Source organism: Erythrolamprus reginae, chromosome 7 (assembly GCF_031021105.1).
Source record: "Erythrolamprus reginae isolate rEryReg1 chromosome 7, rEryReg1.hap1, whole genome shotgun sequence".
Taxonomy (NCBI): domain Eukaryota; kingdom Metazoa; phylum Chordata; class Lepidosauria; order Squamata; family Dipsadidae; genus Erythrolamprus; species Erythrolamprus reginae.
In genome coordinates, this window is record NC_091956.1 from 37,743,155 (window position 1) to 37,759,121 (window position 15,967).

Consider the following 15,967-nt stretch of genomic DNA (forward strand, 5'->3'; position numbering starts at 1 on the left):
AGTTTAGAAAAAATGGTTAAATATTCGCAGGTGTTAAGACAAAGAAATCAATTTGAAACCATTAATACCATTAAAAGAAGAAGGAATTAAAATAGATTGGTGGCCCTATATCCAAATAAAATCTAGATTACAGACAGATAGAGAATAGGCGTTGATTGCTTACCTGAACGCCTCTTCTCGTACGGTGAGCGGGTACAGCAGTCACATGGGTTGCTCATGTCCAATCCGGTGGAACTGAGCCTAGTGTTAAAAAAGCTTGCTGGATCCGCCCCTTCCCCAGAATTCGCGAATCCATAGACTAGGCTCAGCTGTGAAGCTCTGTAGTGTTCAACTCTCATTGTTAGAGGAAGAAAGGTTATAGGAAGGCAAGGAAGAAGACACATACAAGGGCGGGAAGTGACTGCTGTACCCGCTCACCGTACGAGAAGAGGCGTTCAGGTAAGCAATCAACGCCTATTCTCCGTACTGAAGGAGCGGGTCCAGCAGTCACATGGGACATACCCAATAGATGGTCCCTAGGGTGGGATTAGATTGCTATCGTGTGAGATAACAGATTGGAGTACCCTTCTGCCGAAGGCAGCGTCCGCTGAAGCGTAAGAGTCAATCTTGTAGTGCCTGATGAAGGAATTTGGCGAGGCCCAAGTGGCTGCTTTGCAGACCTCCTCCAACGGGGCTTGAGTCGCCCAAGCGGCCGAGGTGGCTGCGCTCCTGGTGGAATGCGCTGTGATGTTCCTTGGAACTGAGAGGGAGGCCGACTCGTAGGCCTTAGATATAGTCCCTCTGATCCAACGGCCTATTACTGTTGAAGACACTTTGGCACCCATGACTCTGGGGTGATAGGCTATAAAAAGTGCTTCTGACCTCCGAAAGGGTCCTGTGCGTTGGATATAGATTCTCAGCGCTCTAATGAGATCCAGGGTGTGCCATCTAATTGCCAAGGGATGGTCTCGTTGGAGGCAGAAGGAAGGTAGGACAATATCCTGAGTTCTGTGGAACATGGAACTGACCTTGGGTAAGAAGGTGGGGTCCAGTCGCAAGACTACCTTGTCCTGATGAAATTGACAGAGGTCCTGCCTGATTGAGAGGGCAGCCAGCTCCGAAATGCGTCGGGCAGAGGTAATAGCCACCAGGAATGCTACTTTAAAGGATAGGTACCTGAGGGACGCCGATTTTAGGGGTTCGTATGGTGCCTGCGTGAGGGAATGGAGAACCCGTGGCAAATCCCAGGATGGATACCTGTGGACCTTGGAAGGTCTGAGGTTGGCTATGCCCTTGAGGAATTCCTGAACTTCTGGAAAGGAGCGGAGAGGCTGTCTGCGGGGCCCCGCTAGGACAGAGGAAATGGCCGCCAGATGACGCCGGAGGGTGCTGGTGGAGAGTCCCTGATGGAAACCTTGCATGAGGAAGGAAATGATTCTGTGTATGGGGATGCACAGGGGAGAGAGGCCTTCCTGTAGACACCACTGGTGAAACTTGGACCACGTATGATCGTAGATTCGATTGGTCGAACCCCTTCTGGCCTTTAAAATGACCTCCACTGTATCGGGGTCGTGGCCACGCAGTTCTAAGTCTCTCCTGATAACAGCCAGGCGGTGAGGTGGAACCACTCCGGGTCTGGATGGAATGAGGCCCCCTGCCGCAGCATATCCCCCGAAACGGGGAGTCGCCAAGGGTCCTGGACGGACAGCTGTTGGAGATCCGCGAACCAGGGCCGGCGGGGCCAATGAGGGGCGATTAGGATTACTCGGGCCCTCTCGGTGAGGACCTTGTGAATCACGTCCGGGAGAATTGGAATTGGAGGGAATGCGTAAAGTAGGCCTGGAGGCCATGGGCTCCGGAGGGCATTGATTGCTTCCGCTCCCGGGGATGGAAATCTGGAAAAAAAGCGAGGGAGTTGGGCGTTCGCATTGGTCGCGAAGAGATCCAGAACTGGTAGGCCGAATCTGAGGCTGATTTGATGGAACAGGTCTTGATGGAGATTCCACTCTCCTGGGTCTATCGTTGCTCGAGATAGCCAATCCGCCTGGACGTTGAGGCTCCCCGAGATGTGGTCGGCTAGGAACGACCGAAGATGTTTTTCCGCCCAAAGGCCTAACTTGAGGGCCTCCCTCATGAGGGCCTTGGATCTCGTGCCCCCCTGTCTGCAGATATGGCTTTTTGTGGCAATGTTGTCGGTGAGAATGAGAACGTGCCGGTTGGGAATGCGAGGAGAGAAATGCTTCAGAGCCAGGGAAACGGCTCTTAACTCTAGCCAATTGATTGGCTTGGAAGCTTCCTCCGGGGACCACGTGCCCTGGGCTATCATCCCCTGGGCGTGGGTGCCCCATCCCGATAGACTGGCATCTGTGGTGATGACAAATTGATCCGGGCACCTGAACGGGGATCCTTTGTCCATTGCCGGAGACTTCCACCACTTGAAGGATCTGCGAACAATTGGTGGGATGACAATGCGACGACTTGAGTTGCTGTGCCCCGATCTCTGAAAGGGTAATAGGAGCCACTGTAGTTCCCTAGCATGAAGGCGAGCCCAGGGAATGATGCCTATGCATGACACCATCTTCCCCAAAAGGGAAGACAGGGTTACTATGGATACTGAAGGATGAGATAAAATGCAAGAAATTAACTCCCCTATACTGATTTTTCTCTCAGGAGAGAGAAAGACCTGGGAGGATTCTGAATTAATAACGGATCCCAGGTGTAAGATGGATGTGGAAGGTTGGAGATGACTTTTGTCAAAGTTGATGGAAAATCCATGGTCCTGAAGAACTGACATGGTGACGGAAAGGTCTGTTTTCACTTTCTCTAGGGAGTTCCCATGAATCAAAATATCATCAAGATAACATAAAATGTGAATGGGAGACGCCCGGATATAGGCCGCCAGGGACCCCAAGAGCTTTGTAAAGACCCGAGGGGCCGAGGAAAGGCCAAATGGCATCGCCCTATACTGGAAATGCCTGCCCTGAAAGGAAAAACGTAAAAATTTTCTGTGGCATTTGGCTATAGGAATGTGGAGGTAGGCCTCAGTGAGGTCTAAAGAGACCATGAAATCTCCCGGGTGAATGGCGGCCAAAATGGATGATAAGGAGTGCATCTTAAACTTCCTATATTTGATGAATAGGTTCAGCTTCTTTAAATCCAAAATAGCTCTCCAACCTCCGGAGGATTTTGGAACCATAAATAGGATGGAATAAAACCCTAGACCCTTCTGACCGGGAGGAACCGGTTGAATGGCTCTGATGGACAATAAGTGGGAAATGGCCTCCTCCATACGGTTACAATCTGAGGAGGACCTGGGAGAAGGGCAGGAAATAAAACGTTTCGGGGGGGGGAGAAATAAATTCTAAAAGAAGGCCTGTTTGAACAGTGTCAATGACCCAGGGGTCCTTGGAGGTGAGACGCCAATTAGAGGCGAAATGGGCTAGGCGACCACCTATGGGAATCGAGGAAAAACTACCACCTAGGTTTTTTTGAAGCCCTGTTAGAGGACGCTCCCCTTTGGAAGCGAAAACCTCTGCCCCTGGAGTTCCTACCTTGGGAACGAAAGCGGGGGGAATACTGACCTGGAGATCTCTGATAGGAAGCCGCTTGATCTTGCTGACGCCCTGGGCGACGAAAGGACTGCGTTTTGGTAGCCTTTTTGGTGGTTGGACCCAATACTTTCTTCTTGTCCGTGGTTTCCGTGAGGAGTGGATCCAGAAGATCCCCGAAGAGAAGGTCGCGCTTTAAGGGTCCCAGAGATAACTGCCACTTCTGACGTACTCCTGCTTGCCAAGGGCGAAGCCATAGGAGTCTTCTTGCCGTTGTAGAAGCTGCAATAGACTTAGCAGAAAATCTAGTAGATTGTAAAGTGGCATCAGCCACGTACTGAGCAGCTGCAAAGACCTTGTTGAAGTCTTGTTGACCTCTCAAGTCATCGGGAGGAATATGCTGTTGAAGTTGGCGAAGCCACAGAAGCATGGCTCTGGAGAAAAAAGAAGCCGCTGCAGAACTTTTAATGGCCCAGGAATCTGCGGTGAATCCTCTTTTGAGCATTTGTTCAATCCGCTTGTCCTCTGGGCGGAGGACTTCCTCTGCTTCGCCTGGCACAGCAGCCGCCGAGTGAAGGATCTTGACAGGTTCATCCGGTTTAGGAAAGGATAGGAGCTCCTCATAGGAAGAGGAGAGTTTGTACAACTTTTTGTCCTTGGTTGAGGGATTAAGCCCAGAGGCTGGGAAATCCCACTGCTTAAGTAAGGCATCTTTAAACAATTTAGGCATAGGAATTACCTCGTTATCCTCCTGTTCCTCTGTGAAGTAAGGTAAATTCTCCTCCGGGGGATCAGTGGATGTGGAGGCCTGTTTCTCCTGGGCCGCCAATCCCGTAGAAATTCTAGCTTTGAGGAGGAGAGATTTGAACAATTGAGAAGGAAAAATAGTAATTGGAGAAGGGACCTTTATTTGGGATTCCTCATCATCTGAGAGGCCTTGAAAAGGGTCCTCATCCTCCTCCATATCCTCATATTCGTCCTGAGAGGAATCTGATTCATCCTGAATAGGAGCTCTAACCGCTGGGGAAGAACCCAAGGGGCGGGAGGGACGAGGAGGTGGAGGAGGTAAGGGAAGCGCATTGATGGTAGAGAGTTTAGCATCAATGGCCTTGGATAACACTGAAAAAATAGATTGGAATTCAGGAGGTAAACTAGAAATATCAGCAGGAATGGCAGAAGAATCCCTGAAGGCCTGGGAGGATCCTGGCTGGGGGGAATCTTCAATAATATCTGGTTCCTCTGGACCTATTCCCCATAGGTTAGGTTGGGGTCTGTCTAGGTTTGGCTCATCCAGAGATAACACAGTGACCCCAGAAGAAGGCAGGTTAGAAGCCTCTGGGGGGTCATGACTACTGAGTACTTGGGCCTGTACTTTCAAACGCTTTGCTGATTTGTCATGGATTTTTTGTAGGGCTAGGTCCCTTCTCTTCTCAGCCCTGGTGACCTTGGTCGAGGGGCGGGCCCCTGAAGAAGAGGAGGTCGAGGCCTGGGGGATACTGGTAATCTCATCGCCTGTAGGCCTGGCCTCTCTGGGACCTTGAGTGGTGCCTCTCTTGGGAAAAGTAGCCATAGTCTGACAATTAACAGAAGACAAGGCTGAGCCAAATAACTGAATAATTAGGGAGAAGATTTCAAAGACTTCCCAAGAGGAATGGATCCTGCTCCGAGGCCTCGGAGCTGCTGAGACTTGAGGGCAATCTGGGCAAACCCAGAGTTCGTGTCCCCAAATACAGCGTGGCCAGCCTCCCTAAACTTAAATTAAAGTAACCAAGGCACTCTGGTTGGAGGCTTAGCCGGTGGAGAATTAAGCCTGAGCGTCCCAAAGCCCACTCCGGGATCCAAGCGGTGGACTGAGGCCTACGCGGCTGGCAGAAGGCCAACACGAGAGGCCTAAATTTAAAAAGGGCGCGAAGGCCTTCGCGCCGAAAAATCGCTCCGTAATAGAACTCTTAAAGGGGAAGCGATCGACTAAGTCCAGGAGACTAGAAAGAAGCGTCTCACTCCGCAGGAGGTATTTTTTAAGCCCTTTAACAATAATACTATAATAAATCAATGAAGCAATACTTGCACCAAGACCTCCAGGCCAAAGGATTAAAGGAATCCACAAGCGGCAGCGGGGATCGTAAACGGCAAAACAGCCGGGGGAAAACGAAACCGCAACTTCTCCCAAGGAAAAAAGCCGAGCCACAAACGGCTGGCGCTATTAGTGCAAGTAAACAAATAAGGATAAACAATTCTTACTACTTTTGAAGGAAAGATCAAAGGGAAGGTGTTAGAATGTTGAACGAGCTATCACAATACAACCGCAGGATATGCGAACTGAGCAAATTCTGGGGAAGGGGCGGATCCAGCAAGCTTTTTTAACACTAGGCTCAGTTCCACCGGATTGGACATGAGCAACCCATGTGACTGCTGGACCCGCTCCTTCAGTACGGAGAAAAGTATGGAATTCAGAAACAGGATTCACCACTAGATAAAATTTTACTAGGCCCAAATAAAAAAGGAATTACAAATATATATAAATTACTATTAGAACATAAAAATCTAGAGGAAATTGTTAAAGGATAGGCTGGGCAAGGAATATTGGGCACAATATCCACCTGCACCAATGGGAAAAAATATGGCTAACAAACTACAAAATGACTAGATCTACTCCTTATAAAGAAAATGTAATAAAAATGTTCTACAGGTGGCATATGCCATGAGCCAGGTTAGCTAAAATGTACCTCAACCTCAAGCCAAATTGTTGGAAATGTGGAGAAAAAATGGCTCGTACTTCCACATGTGGTGGACATGCCCATTAATTAAGAAAATTTGGTACAAGTTACAGAATTGGATAAAAGAAATAATTGAAATCAAATTGGAAATGAAACTCGAAATATTTTTACTCTATATCATTAACAAAGCAATGAAAAAAGAACAATACTATTTGATTCAACATTTGATAACTGCAACAAGAATATGTATAGCAGTTTTGGAAAAATGAAGCATTGCCACATGATAGAAATTTGATTTAAAAAATGTTAGACTGTGCAGGAGCAGATAAATTGACATTGGAGCTGAAAGATCAGGAAGATACAAAATACCACCAGGTGTGGAAAGATTTTTATACATGGTTGAATCAAAGAATGAATACAAAGATTGCTGCATGATAAGGGAACAAAGTTAAAAAAATTATTTCAGCTAAAGAATAGTTTAAATGTGAACTTTACTACTATTTGATTAGATACACAATTACATGTCAAAAGTTTATAATTAAGTATAATTAAACCAAATAATATACCACAGGTAACACTACCATATAAGAGAACTGAATGAGGCTGTCGGGGAGATAGCCGAGGAGAGGAGGGGATATATAAGTCTTGCGTTGTTGTGTATATGTCTTTTATATGTCCATAATCAGAGAGATCTGCCAAGGACTGGCTGCGAGACACCGGCCGGGAACTTCCAACTTCAGACCGGTCAACAGCTTGACTTCTCAGAGATCTCCAATCAAAGTGGGGTGATCAAGCTGCCCTCAATTGGGCCTCACTTTCTGTGACCAGATACTCCTGGCCTCCCACGGCTCCAAGGAGAGACAGATCCTGAGGGGGGGTAATCTTGTAAGCAGGGCATTTTCACCTCCCCCCCCCCCACCTGTACTTTTAAGCCTTGCTGATCCCTCCAGGGAACAGGGTTGAGAATTCCAAGCCCTTCACAGCAGGGTTTTCGGTTAATCCCTTCTCTTCCATTTTTCCTGAGTTTTCTCTCCACCCATGCTTGGAAACAGAGGATAGGAGCTCAAGTCCCCAATAGCAAAGGAATATCAGGATAATGTCAGCACCCCAAATAGAATCTGAGAAATAAATCATATTCCAATCCAAATCTCTCGTTCAAGGTTTGATTTATTAACACAGCCATGTTGATTACACTGTTGCCTTCCCGATACTAACTTCCTTCCAGTATCCCACCCAGGTTAAGGTTTATCCCTTGTCCCCACACCCATAAGTTCAGCACGAGGACCAGTCTGTTTGCAGGGATTCTGTCAAGGCTGTCGGTCAGAATTCAGACAAATAAAACAGTCCTTTTGTTAAAAGTTAAAAGTAAATTTATCAAAATCAGAACTTGAAGCATCAAAAGCAAAGTCTGAAGAAAATGGCCTTTTCCACCCTTTTGTTGGGTATCTGCCCAATCTCCATTGTCCAGACGCATCAGGTGGTCCAAGATGCTCCTCCCGGGCTTCTCAGGAATTTGCCCGTCTAACGGTCTCCGCCGGCACCTGGGAAATCAAAACTTATCCTCCTTCTGCACACTTCCCAACCCCCCTTGATATCTACCCCTCCCCGTCTCTATGACAACCAAGTTTCAGAAAGGAGGATACTTCCGTGCCTATGTTGAAGAATTTTCTCTCCACAATGAATGGTGCAGGACTCATTGCCGGGTTGAGGCATTGTTTTGTGATGGTCTCAACGAAGAGGGGAGGAGCTGGGACAACGTCCTGTTCCCTAGTATAGGGCTGAAAGAGGGTCTCCACTTGTGTCGCCAAAGGTTGAGCTGGAGCTGTAGGAGCGGATAGGCAGGCAGCCGTACGCGCCTTCAGCAGAATGGTCGAGAAAAGGTCGATAGGAAACAAAGCTGCTGAAAGAGCTAGGTTAGGGGCGGCTGTTTCATCATCTGACAGTTCAACATGTTCCTCCTCTGGTACCTCCTTGCCCGAAGTGTCAGAGTCCTCATCGGAGGAACCTGACCAGGAGTCCTGGATAAGACAAAGATTGGAAGGAGGATGAAGGAGGGAAGCCGTTGGGAGGTCACCCGTAGATTTTGGAGGTTTGACAGCTGTCAGATTGCCGAGGCTGGAAGCCACGCTGCGTTGGACTGCGGCCTCAATTCATTTGTGAATAGTATCAGGATCCAGAGGTTGCTGAGATGATAGAGAAGAAACTGGAGGAGGAGCTGGTGACAATGCCGTTCGAGTATCCGCTGCAGTGGAAGCCAGAGGTGCGGTAGAAGCTATAACGACAGTGGGAGAAAGGGGAAGAGGTGGTCTGGAGATGCCCAAATTTAAATTTTGGTTGGGCAGTCCTGCTGGGTCCCAGATGCTGGCAGCTAGGGGAGGGTTAGCCCCCGCTGCATTGCCCGGGGATGCAGTTTGATGGGAGATTTGTGGAGGAGAAGGAGAGAGAGTTCTAGCTGCCCTCTTGTGGAGACGTTGTAGGGTTCTGTCCCTACGCTTTTCTATTTTGGATGACTGTGAAGTTGAGATGGACTCAGGAATTACAGTAATAGAGTCAGGATCCTCCTGAGTAGGTCTGTTGGTCTTTTTGGTTTCTTTCCCCCAGTCTTGTTTGATTCAGCCATGAGAAGGGCAGGAAAGGAAGGTTAAGAGGATGAAAAGGGGGAATCTGAATCCAGTTAAGGGAAGGGACTAAGGATGAGGCCTAAATTTGGGCTAGCTTGAATGAGTGGATATCCTAAGTAGAAGGAAATCCAGGGAAGCCAATCTAGTGGCTCTTAGACAGGCAAGGTTGTCCTCGGCTGGATCCCGAAGGGAGGCCCAGATGGGTTGTTGCCCCTCTTGTAGCTGCCAGGGAGTTTGGCTGATACCTTGCCTTGATGGATTGTATTCAATTATTTATTTTCAATTAATCGGTGGTTTAGGAAGCCAGGAAGGGGGGGGGGAACGATCGGCAGGTAAAACTTTTAAAATCGCTGCCTAGGGTTGCTCTGAGGCGATGTTCTTCCACCCCCAGCCCGAAACAAAACTGATCGGTGTGGGCGTGACTGCAAGAAAGCAGCAGAGCAGACTGTAAATTTAGCTGCGTCACCACCTCTTATCGGCACAATCTGTGGCAAGCTTGGCAGGGTGCCAAAACCTGACACCGATCCGAGATTTGCAAAAGAAAAAAAATTCAAGGCTTGGCGCCGGGACTGTAACTAGCCCCGAGACCTGTTAATCAGCGAGGGCTTGCACGTCCGCTAGAGAGACGCCGGCAATGGGGATCCCCCTGTAACCAGGGAAGTTCCCTCAATTAGCCTATGGCTTGCCTGCGAGAAGGCTCCAAGGCAGCCCTAGCAGCCGAAGGAGGAGGAGTGGAGCCTTATGGTGGGGAAGGCTGAGGGCCTTGCCCGCCTACAGAGTGGCTGGACCGAAGTCACTGCACCCGACTGCACCCTCGGTGAAGGAACCAATTAAACAATTTAGAATTTCCAATTTAATTAAGACAAAATTAATTACTAATCAATTTGAGGAGTCAACAGTAGGAAAGGTTGTGCTGCCACGAAACTGTCTGTTAGAGGTGAGTCAGAGAAACTGGGCTCATGGGCGGTCCCAGATCTTTTATACTTTCCTGACTCGGACATGCGAGTACAACCCATCCTGACTGGCAACTCCTACCTCCAAGGAGAATAGACTAGCTAAAGGATGGGTGTCAACAAACTCAAACTCAACCCAGACAAGACGGAGTGGCTGTGGGTCTTGCCTCCCAAGGACAATTCCATCTGTCCGTCCATTACTCTGGGGTGAGAATCATTGACCCCCTCAGAGAGGGTTCGCAACTTGGGCGTCCTCCTCGATCCACAGCTCACATGAGAGAAACATCTTTCAGCTGTGGTGAGGGGGGCGTTCGCCCAGGTTCACCTGGTGCATCAGTCGCGACCCTATTTGGACCAGGAGTCCCTGCTCACAGTCACTCATGCCCTCATCACCTCGAGGCTCGACTACTGTAACGCTCTCTACATGGGGCTACCTTTGAAAAGTGTTCGGAAACTTCAGATCATGCAGAATGCAGCTGCGAGAGTAATCATGGGCTTCCCTAAATATGCCCATGTCACACCAACACTCCGCAGTCTGCATTGGTTGCCGATCAGTTTCCGGTCACAATTCAAAGTGTTGGTTATGACCTATAAAGCCCTTCATGGCACCGGACCAGATTATCTCAGGGACCATCTTCTGCCACACGAATCCCAGCGACCAGTTAGGTCCCACAGAGTGGGTCTTCTCCGGGTCCCGTCAACTAAACAATGCCGCTTGGCGGGACCCAGGGGAAGAGCCTACTCTGTGGCGGCCCCGGCCCTCTGGAACCAACTCCCCCCAGAGATTAGAATTGCCCCCACCCTCCTTGCCTTTCGCAAGCTACTTAAAACCCACCTCTGCCGCCAGGCATGGGGGAATTAAGATTCCTTCTCCCCCTAGGCCTTACAATTGTATGTATGGTATGTTTGTATGTATGTTTGGTTTTTTATATTAAGGGTTTTTTAATTCGCTTTTAGTATTGGATTATTATTGTATATTGTTTATGATTGCTGTTAGCCGCCCCAAGTTTTCGGAGAGGGGCGGCATATAAATCCAATAAAACTAAACTAAACTAAACTAAAGGATATTAACCTTCTTCTATAAGTCATAGAATATATTTATAATAATATTATATATGATTAGCAAATAAAAATATCTTACATACAACATAGACTTTTCATTTATGAATATTTATACAGGTAATCTTCAAAGGTTCATTTAGTGACCATTTGAAGTTACAATGGCACTGAAAAAAGTTGACTTAGGACCATTTTTCACACGTAAGACAGTCCTCTGGAGCCTGGGAGGGCAAAAATGCTCCCTCGCCATGGTGCAGGTCAACTAGGCTACACCCACCATGGCCACATCCACCCAGCAACTGGGCAGAGAATCACTATCACTATGGACAGGGATGGCTTCAAAAATTTTAGCAAAAGTTTTGAAGCCATCCCTGCCTGTAGTGATATGATTTACATTCGGATGCTTGACATATTTATGATGTTTGTAGTGTCCCAGGATCATGATAATCTTTTGTGACCTTCTGACAAATAGAAAAGCCTGATTCACTTAACAATGGTGTTACTAATTTACATCTACAATGATTCACTTAACAAATATGGCAAAAAAAAGTCATAAAATGGGGCAAAATTCACTTCACAAATTTCTCACTTAGCAACATAAATTTTGGACACAGTTGTTGTTGTAAGTCAAGGACTACCTGTACTTCTAGAACACGGGTGTCAAACTCGCAACATCACGTTGTCATTATCTGATGTATTGTGATGTTTTTCCCTTCAGAGAGCTGGGGTGGATGTGACCTGTATGTGACACATCTGGCCCACAGGCAGTGAAGGACTACCAAAATTTTTACTACCACGATGTGGCTGTGGCTTATGCAGGACGCCCTACATTTTCTTTCAACATCTTTCAGTGCAAATTAGGTGCTCTGGGGTGGAGCTCCATTTTTGCTACCTCACTGTGTCGTCCCCACATCCGGGCAGTAGCCCACCCCTGTCCATGGGCCACCATTTCACACCTTTGTTCTAGAAGAACAAGGCTAATATCCCTTGATTAGTCTATTTTGTTCATGGAGAAATAACCACTCAAACACAGAATTCAATACCATAGCAATTATATCCATGGCAAACCCGCCCACACACAAAAAAATCTGAGCAACTAGGTCCCACCCATTAATTTGGGTAATTATTTATTTAAGCCTGGACAAATTTGTACATCTGATTTTTTTTAAAAAAATAACTAAAATATTTTAAAGATTTAATTACTGATGCTCTAATTTAATTTATTGTTCAGAAGACACCATCTTCATTTTACTAAGGTGATAAAAGTACAAGCCTATGCATTATTAATTCAGCTGTGCTTTGTTTTATACTAACACTCACAATAATAACAGCAAGATTTTCACGTGAGACTGCAAGTAGAATTTCAGTTTGTTAAAGCATTATAAACTACATCAACTAGTTTTATACTTGCAAAATAAATTACAAATGTACTTCTTTCCCACTGCCAATTTAGAAACAAACTTTTAAGATGTGGCCCGCCTTTCTGAATTAATTCTTTACATTTTCCTTGTAGCGTGATACAACTAGCATCTAAAATAGTTCCTTAACACTATGAAATTGGATATTTTGAATGTTCAAATTGTATTTTCATGACTGTCTTGGGGTCTATTAAATGCCAGGAATTTCATATAGCCTAGCATAAGAAATTATTCACATATCAGAACTAATGTGTCCCAAAGGGTTCTACTTTTCCTGAATTTACATATTCATGCTCCAAATCAAATATATAATAATCTCAAATAGTATGTGCAAAATATAAAATAGTGTAATGATACCAACTTATTTAGCAATGAACCTTGTTAGTGGAATGATAGAATCATATGGCTGGAAGAGACCTTGGAGTTCTTCTAGTTCAGCTCCCAGCCCAAGGTAGAAGTTCTTATTCCATCAAAGTTTTGTTCACATTCATGAAATATTAAATTTTATCATGCTCGCCTGAACTTACTCTTACTCCTGTTTTTATATAGTGTATTCTAATTTCATCTTACCTGGGAGTGTTATTCTTTTCAAAAAGAAGTCAAGTCCTATGGTTTGCTTGTATTGCTTTCCAAAAGTATCATGAACAAAACGAGTAGCTAAGGAGGTCTAAAAAGAAAATTATATCTAATTCAGAAGCAATGAACAAAAAAATATAAATTTAAACTCTATTATTTCTAATATTTTATTTATTTTATTTACAGTATGAATAAAGCAATTTTGTAATATTGCAAAAATTTTACCCACCAACACAGCTCTTAGTGGTTAGTTTGAGCCACTGAGGGTCCGGATGAAGCAGTGACCCTTGGCTGAGCGAGTCTGGGACAATCTCAGCAAGAGCAGCACTAGAGGTCCCCGAAACATGGTCTGCGTGGCCAGAAAGAAGCGAACAGTATAATCTCCGCCCATTCCTTCAAGATCTTTTGGATGACCCGTGGAATAAGAGGGAGCGGGGAAAAGGCATAAAGCAATCCCTTGGGCCATGATGACCAGAGAGCATCCGTGTCCGCCACCCCCAGGGTGGGAAATCTCATGAAAAATTGTGTGATCTGCACATTGAGCCAGCTGGCTAATAGGTTCACTACAGGTCTGCCGAACCTTTGCATTATCTCGCTGAACAACTCCAAGTGAAGCCTCCATTCTATCTGGTCGAGTTGTGACCAGCTGAGCCAATCGGCCTGGATGTTGTCTGTGCCATGTGATCCATCTGGAGCAAAAGAAGGAATTGCTCCCCCTACAAATTGATCTCCCTTACCACCAACATTAAAGCCCTGGACCTCATTCCACCCTGTCAATTCACTAGGACATGGCATCCAGAGAGAGTGTGTGCAAAGTGAAGGAGAGTCAGACTGATCACCTTCAACTCTAAGATGTTAATGCTGAGCCTGCTCTCCGCTGCTGACCATTTTCCCTGGGCTATCAGAGAATCCAGGTGGGCTCCCCATCCTTTCAGACTGGCATCGTTGTCAGGACCACTCATTCCAGCTCCCAGAATAGTGATCCCTCTGCCAGAGCTGGGGTTCTCCACCAGTCTAGGCTTGTCAAGACCGATGAAGGAACAGTGATCTGGACTGGCAATGTCCCCCTGCCTGATTTCTGAAGGGGCAATAAAAACCACTGAAGGTCACTCAAATGGGCTCTGGCCCAAGGAACAATATTGAAGGCTAATACCATTTTGCCTAAAAGTCCCATTTTGCTCAAAAATTGACAATTGGGGCCACCCAGTCCCTCTGAATTGTCATCTCAGATGCTCCCTTGCCTGTCAGGGGAAAGATACACCTACCAACAATAAAGTTGATGATAGCCCCTCAGTTAAGAATTTTGGTAGAGGGGCTCAAATGGCTTTTCTCCCAATTTATGGAGAAGTTGTGGCATTCCAGTGCTTGGATGTTCATGTGTAAGTCAGAATGGGCCGAATCGAGGGAAGATGACTGTATCAGAATGTCATCTAAATAGCACTGTACAAGAACTGGAATAGTGTTGCTGCAATCACCACTAACAACTTAATAAACAATCTAGGGGTTGATGATAAGCCAAAGGGCATTGCCAGATATTGGTAATGTGTTCCACCAAACTGAAACCTGAGACGCTTGCCTATGGACAGGAGAAATACTTTTTGGAGTATAAGAAGCACCTTTTTCCTCCCTAAAAATGGCTGAAAATTTGGCTGTGTTATACTTTGAATGTGGCTTTTTTCAAAGCTTTTTCCCCCCAGCCCTAACTAGGTGCTAACGATCTTCCCAGCTCTTACCTTGCAGGCTCTTTCATTGTTACCTTCTGCGAATAATGTTTTCCAAGCCCTTTGCAGGGTATTTTTCATTGATCTAACTGGCTTTGAATAAGTTTCTTTCCCGTCCTAACCAGGTGCCAACGGTCCAATGAACTAATCCAGGTTGTACCCTAGGGGCATGTCGTACGTTAATCAGGTGTGCCCTTTTTTCTTAATCCTCTTGTGGACTATTGCAAATTAGGCATGCCCTAGGGGTGAGGCGATGGCAGGAGTTTGGTGCCACGCACCAGGGGCGAGGCATGGTGGTGATCTGGGAATGCAGTCACTCCACTGGGATGGTGAGCAGCCTCTCCAGTAATGGTTGACTTATTTAATAATGTTAAAGACACAATTATAGACCAATTACATTACTAAATAAGGATTACAAAATATTAGCTGCAATAATAGCAGAAAGATTTGAAGAAATTCTAAGTAAAAGTATTCACTTAGATCAAAGCAGCTTTCTACCTCACAGACAAATCAGAAACAACACAAGAACTATTTTAAACATGTTAAGAGTATTACAATACACATACAGAAAAGCAAGCAGCTCTTATTTTTTGTGGACACAGAGAAAGCCTTCAATAAAATCAAGTGGCAATACATCATCACAGAACTGAAAACAATGAAATTTTGGGGAAAATTTACAGGTCTAATTAGAATGATATATAATGAACAAAAAGCAAGAGTGATAATCAATGCAGATTTGACTGAAGAAATAACAATAAAAAAGGAAGTCCGACAAGGATGCCCCCCGAGCACCACTGATTTTCACATTGGCATTAGAGACAATACTAATTAATATAAGAAATAAAAAGGAAGTAAAAGGCTTAAGAGTGAGAAAAGAAGAGTTTAAAGTTTAAGTTTACGAGGATGATATTGTTTTTATTTTGGAGGACCCCTTAGAGACTCTTAATCCTCTTATTAGAGAAAACTGAAAAATTCGGAAGAGTTGTAGCCCTTAAAATCAATAAAAATAAGACTAAGATAATAACTAAAAATATGACTGCAAAACAGAATCAGGAATTAGAAAATATCTTAGGTATTAGTACAACAAAAAGGTGAAGTATCTAGGAATAATATTATCTCTAAAATGCAGTTCAAGAAGAAATAATTATTATGCACAGAAGATATTAGTACAGAAGATAGGCACAGATCTGCAAAAATGGTCTAAACTCCAATTATCCCTTTGGGGTAAGATTGCCCTAATAAAAATGAATGTCCTTCCTAAACTACTATTTTTATTTCAAACAAGCACAATTAAGCTAAATAAAGGATTTTTTGATATACTAAATAAAACAACCCACAAATTCATATGGGCCAAGAAAAAAGGAAGGATAAAACT

At 45.4% G+C, this 15,967-nt stretch overlaps 1 protein-coding gene across 2 annotated transcripts in view; it reads right to left on the minus strand.

Moving 5' to 3' along the window:
- Positions 1-15,967, minus strand: part of RAB28 (RAB28, member RAS oncogene family) — a 326,361-nt gene that overhangs the window by 272,085 nt on the left and 38,309 nt on the right. For both annotated transcript variants that reach the window (XM_070757348.1, XM_070757350.1), the window contains exon 2: positions 12,866-12,962. In XM_070757348.1, the coding sequence (XP_070613449.1) occupies positions 12,866-12,962 (97 nt within the window). The remainder of the gene's footprint in view (positions 1-12,865; positions 12,963-15,967) is intronic.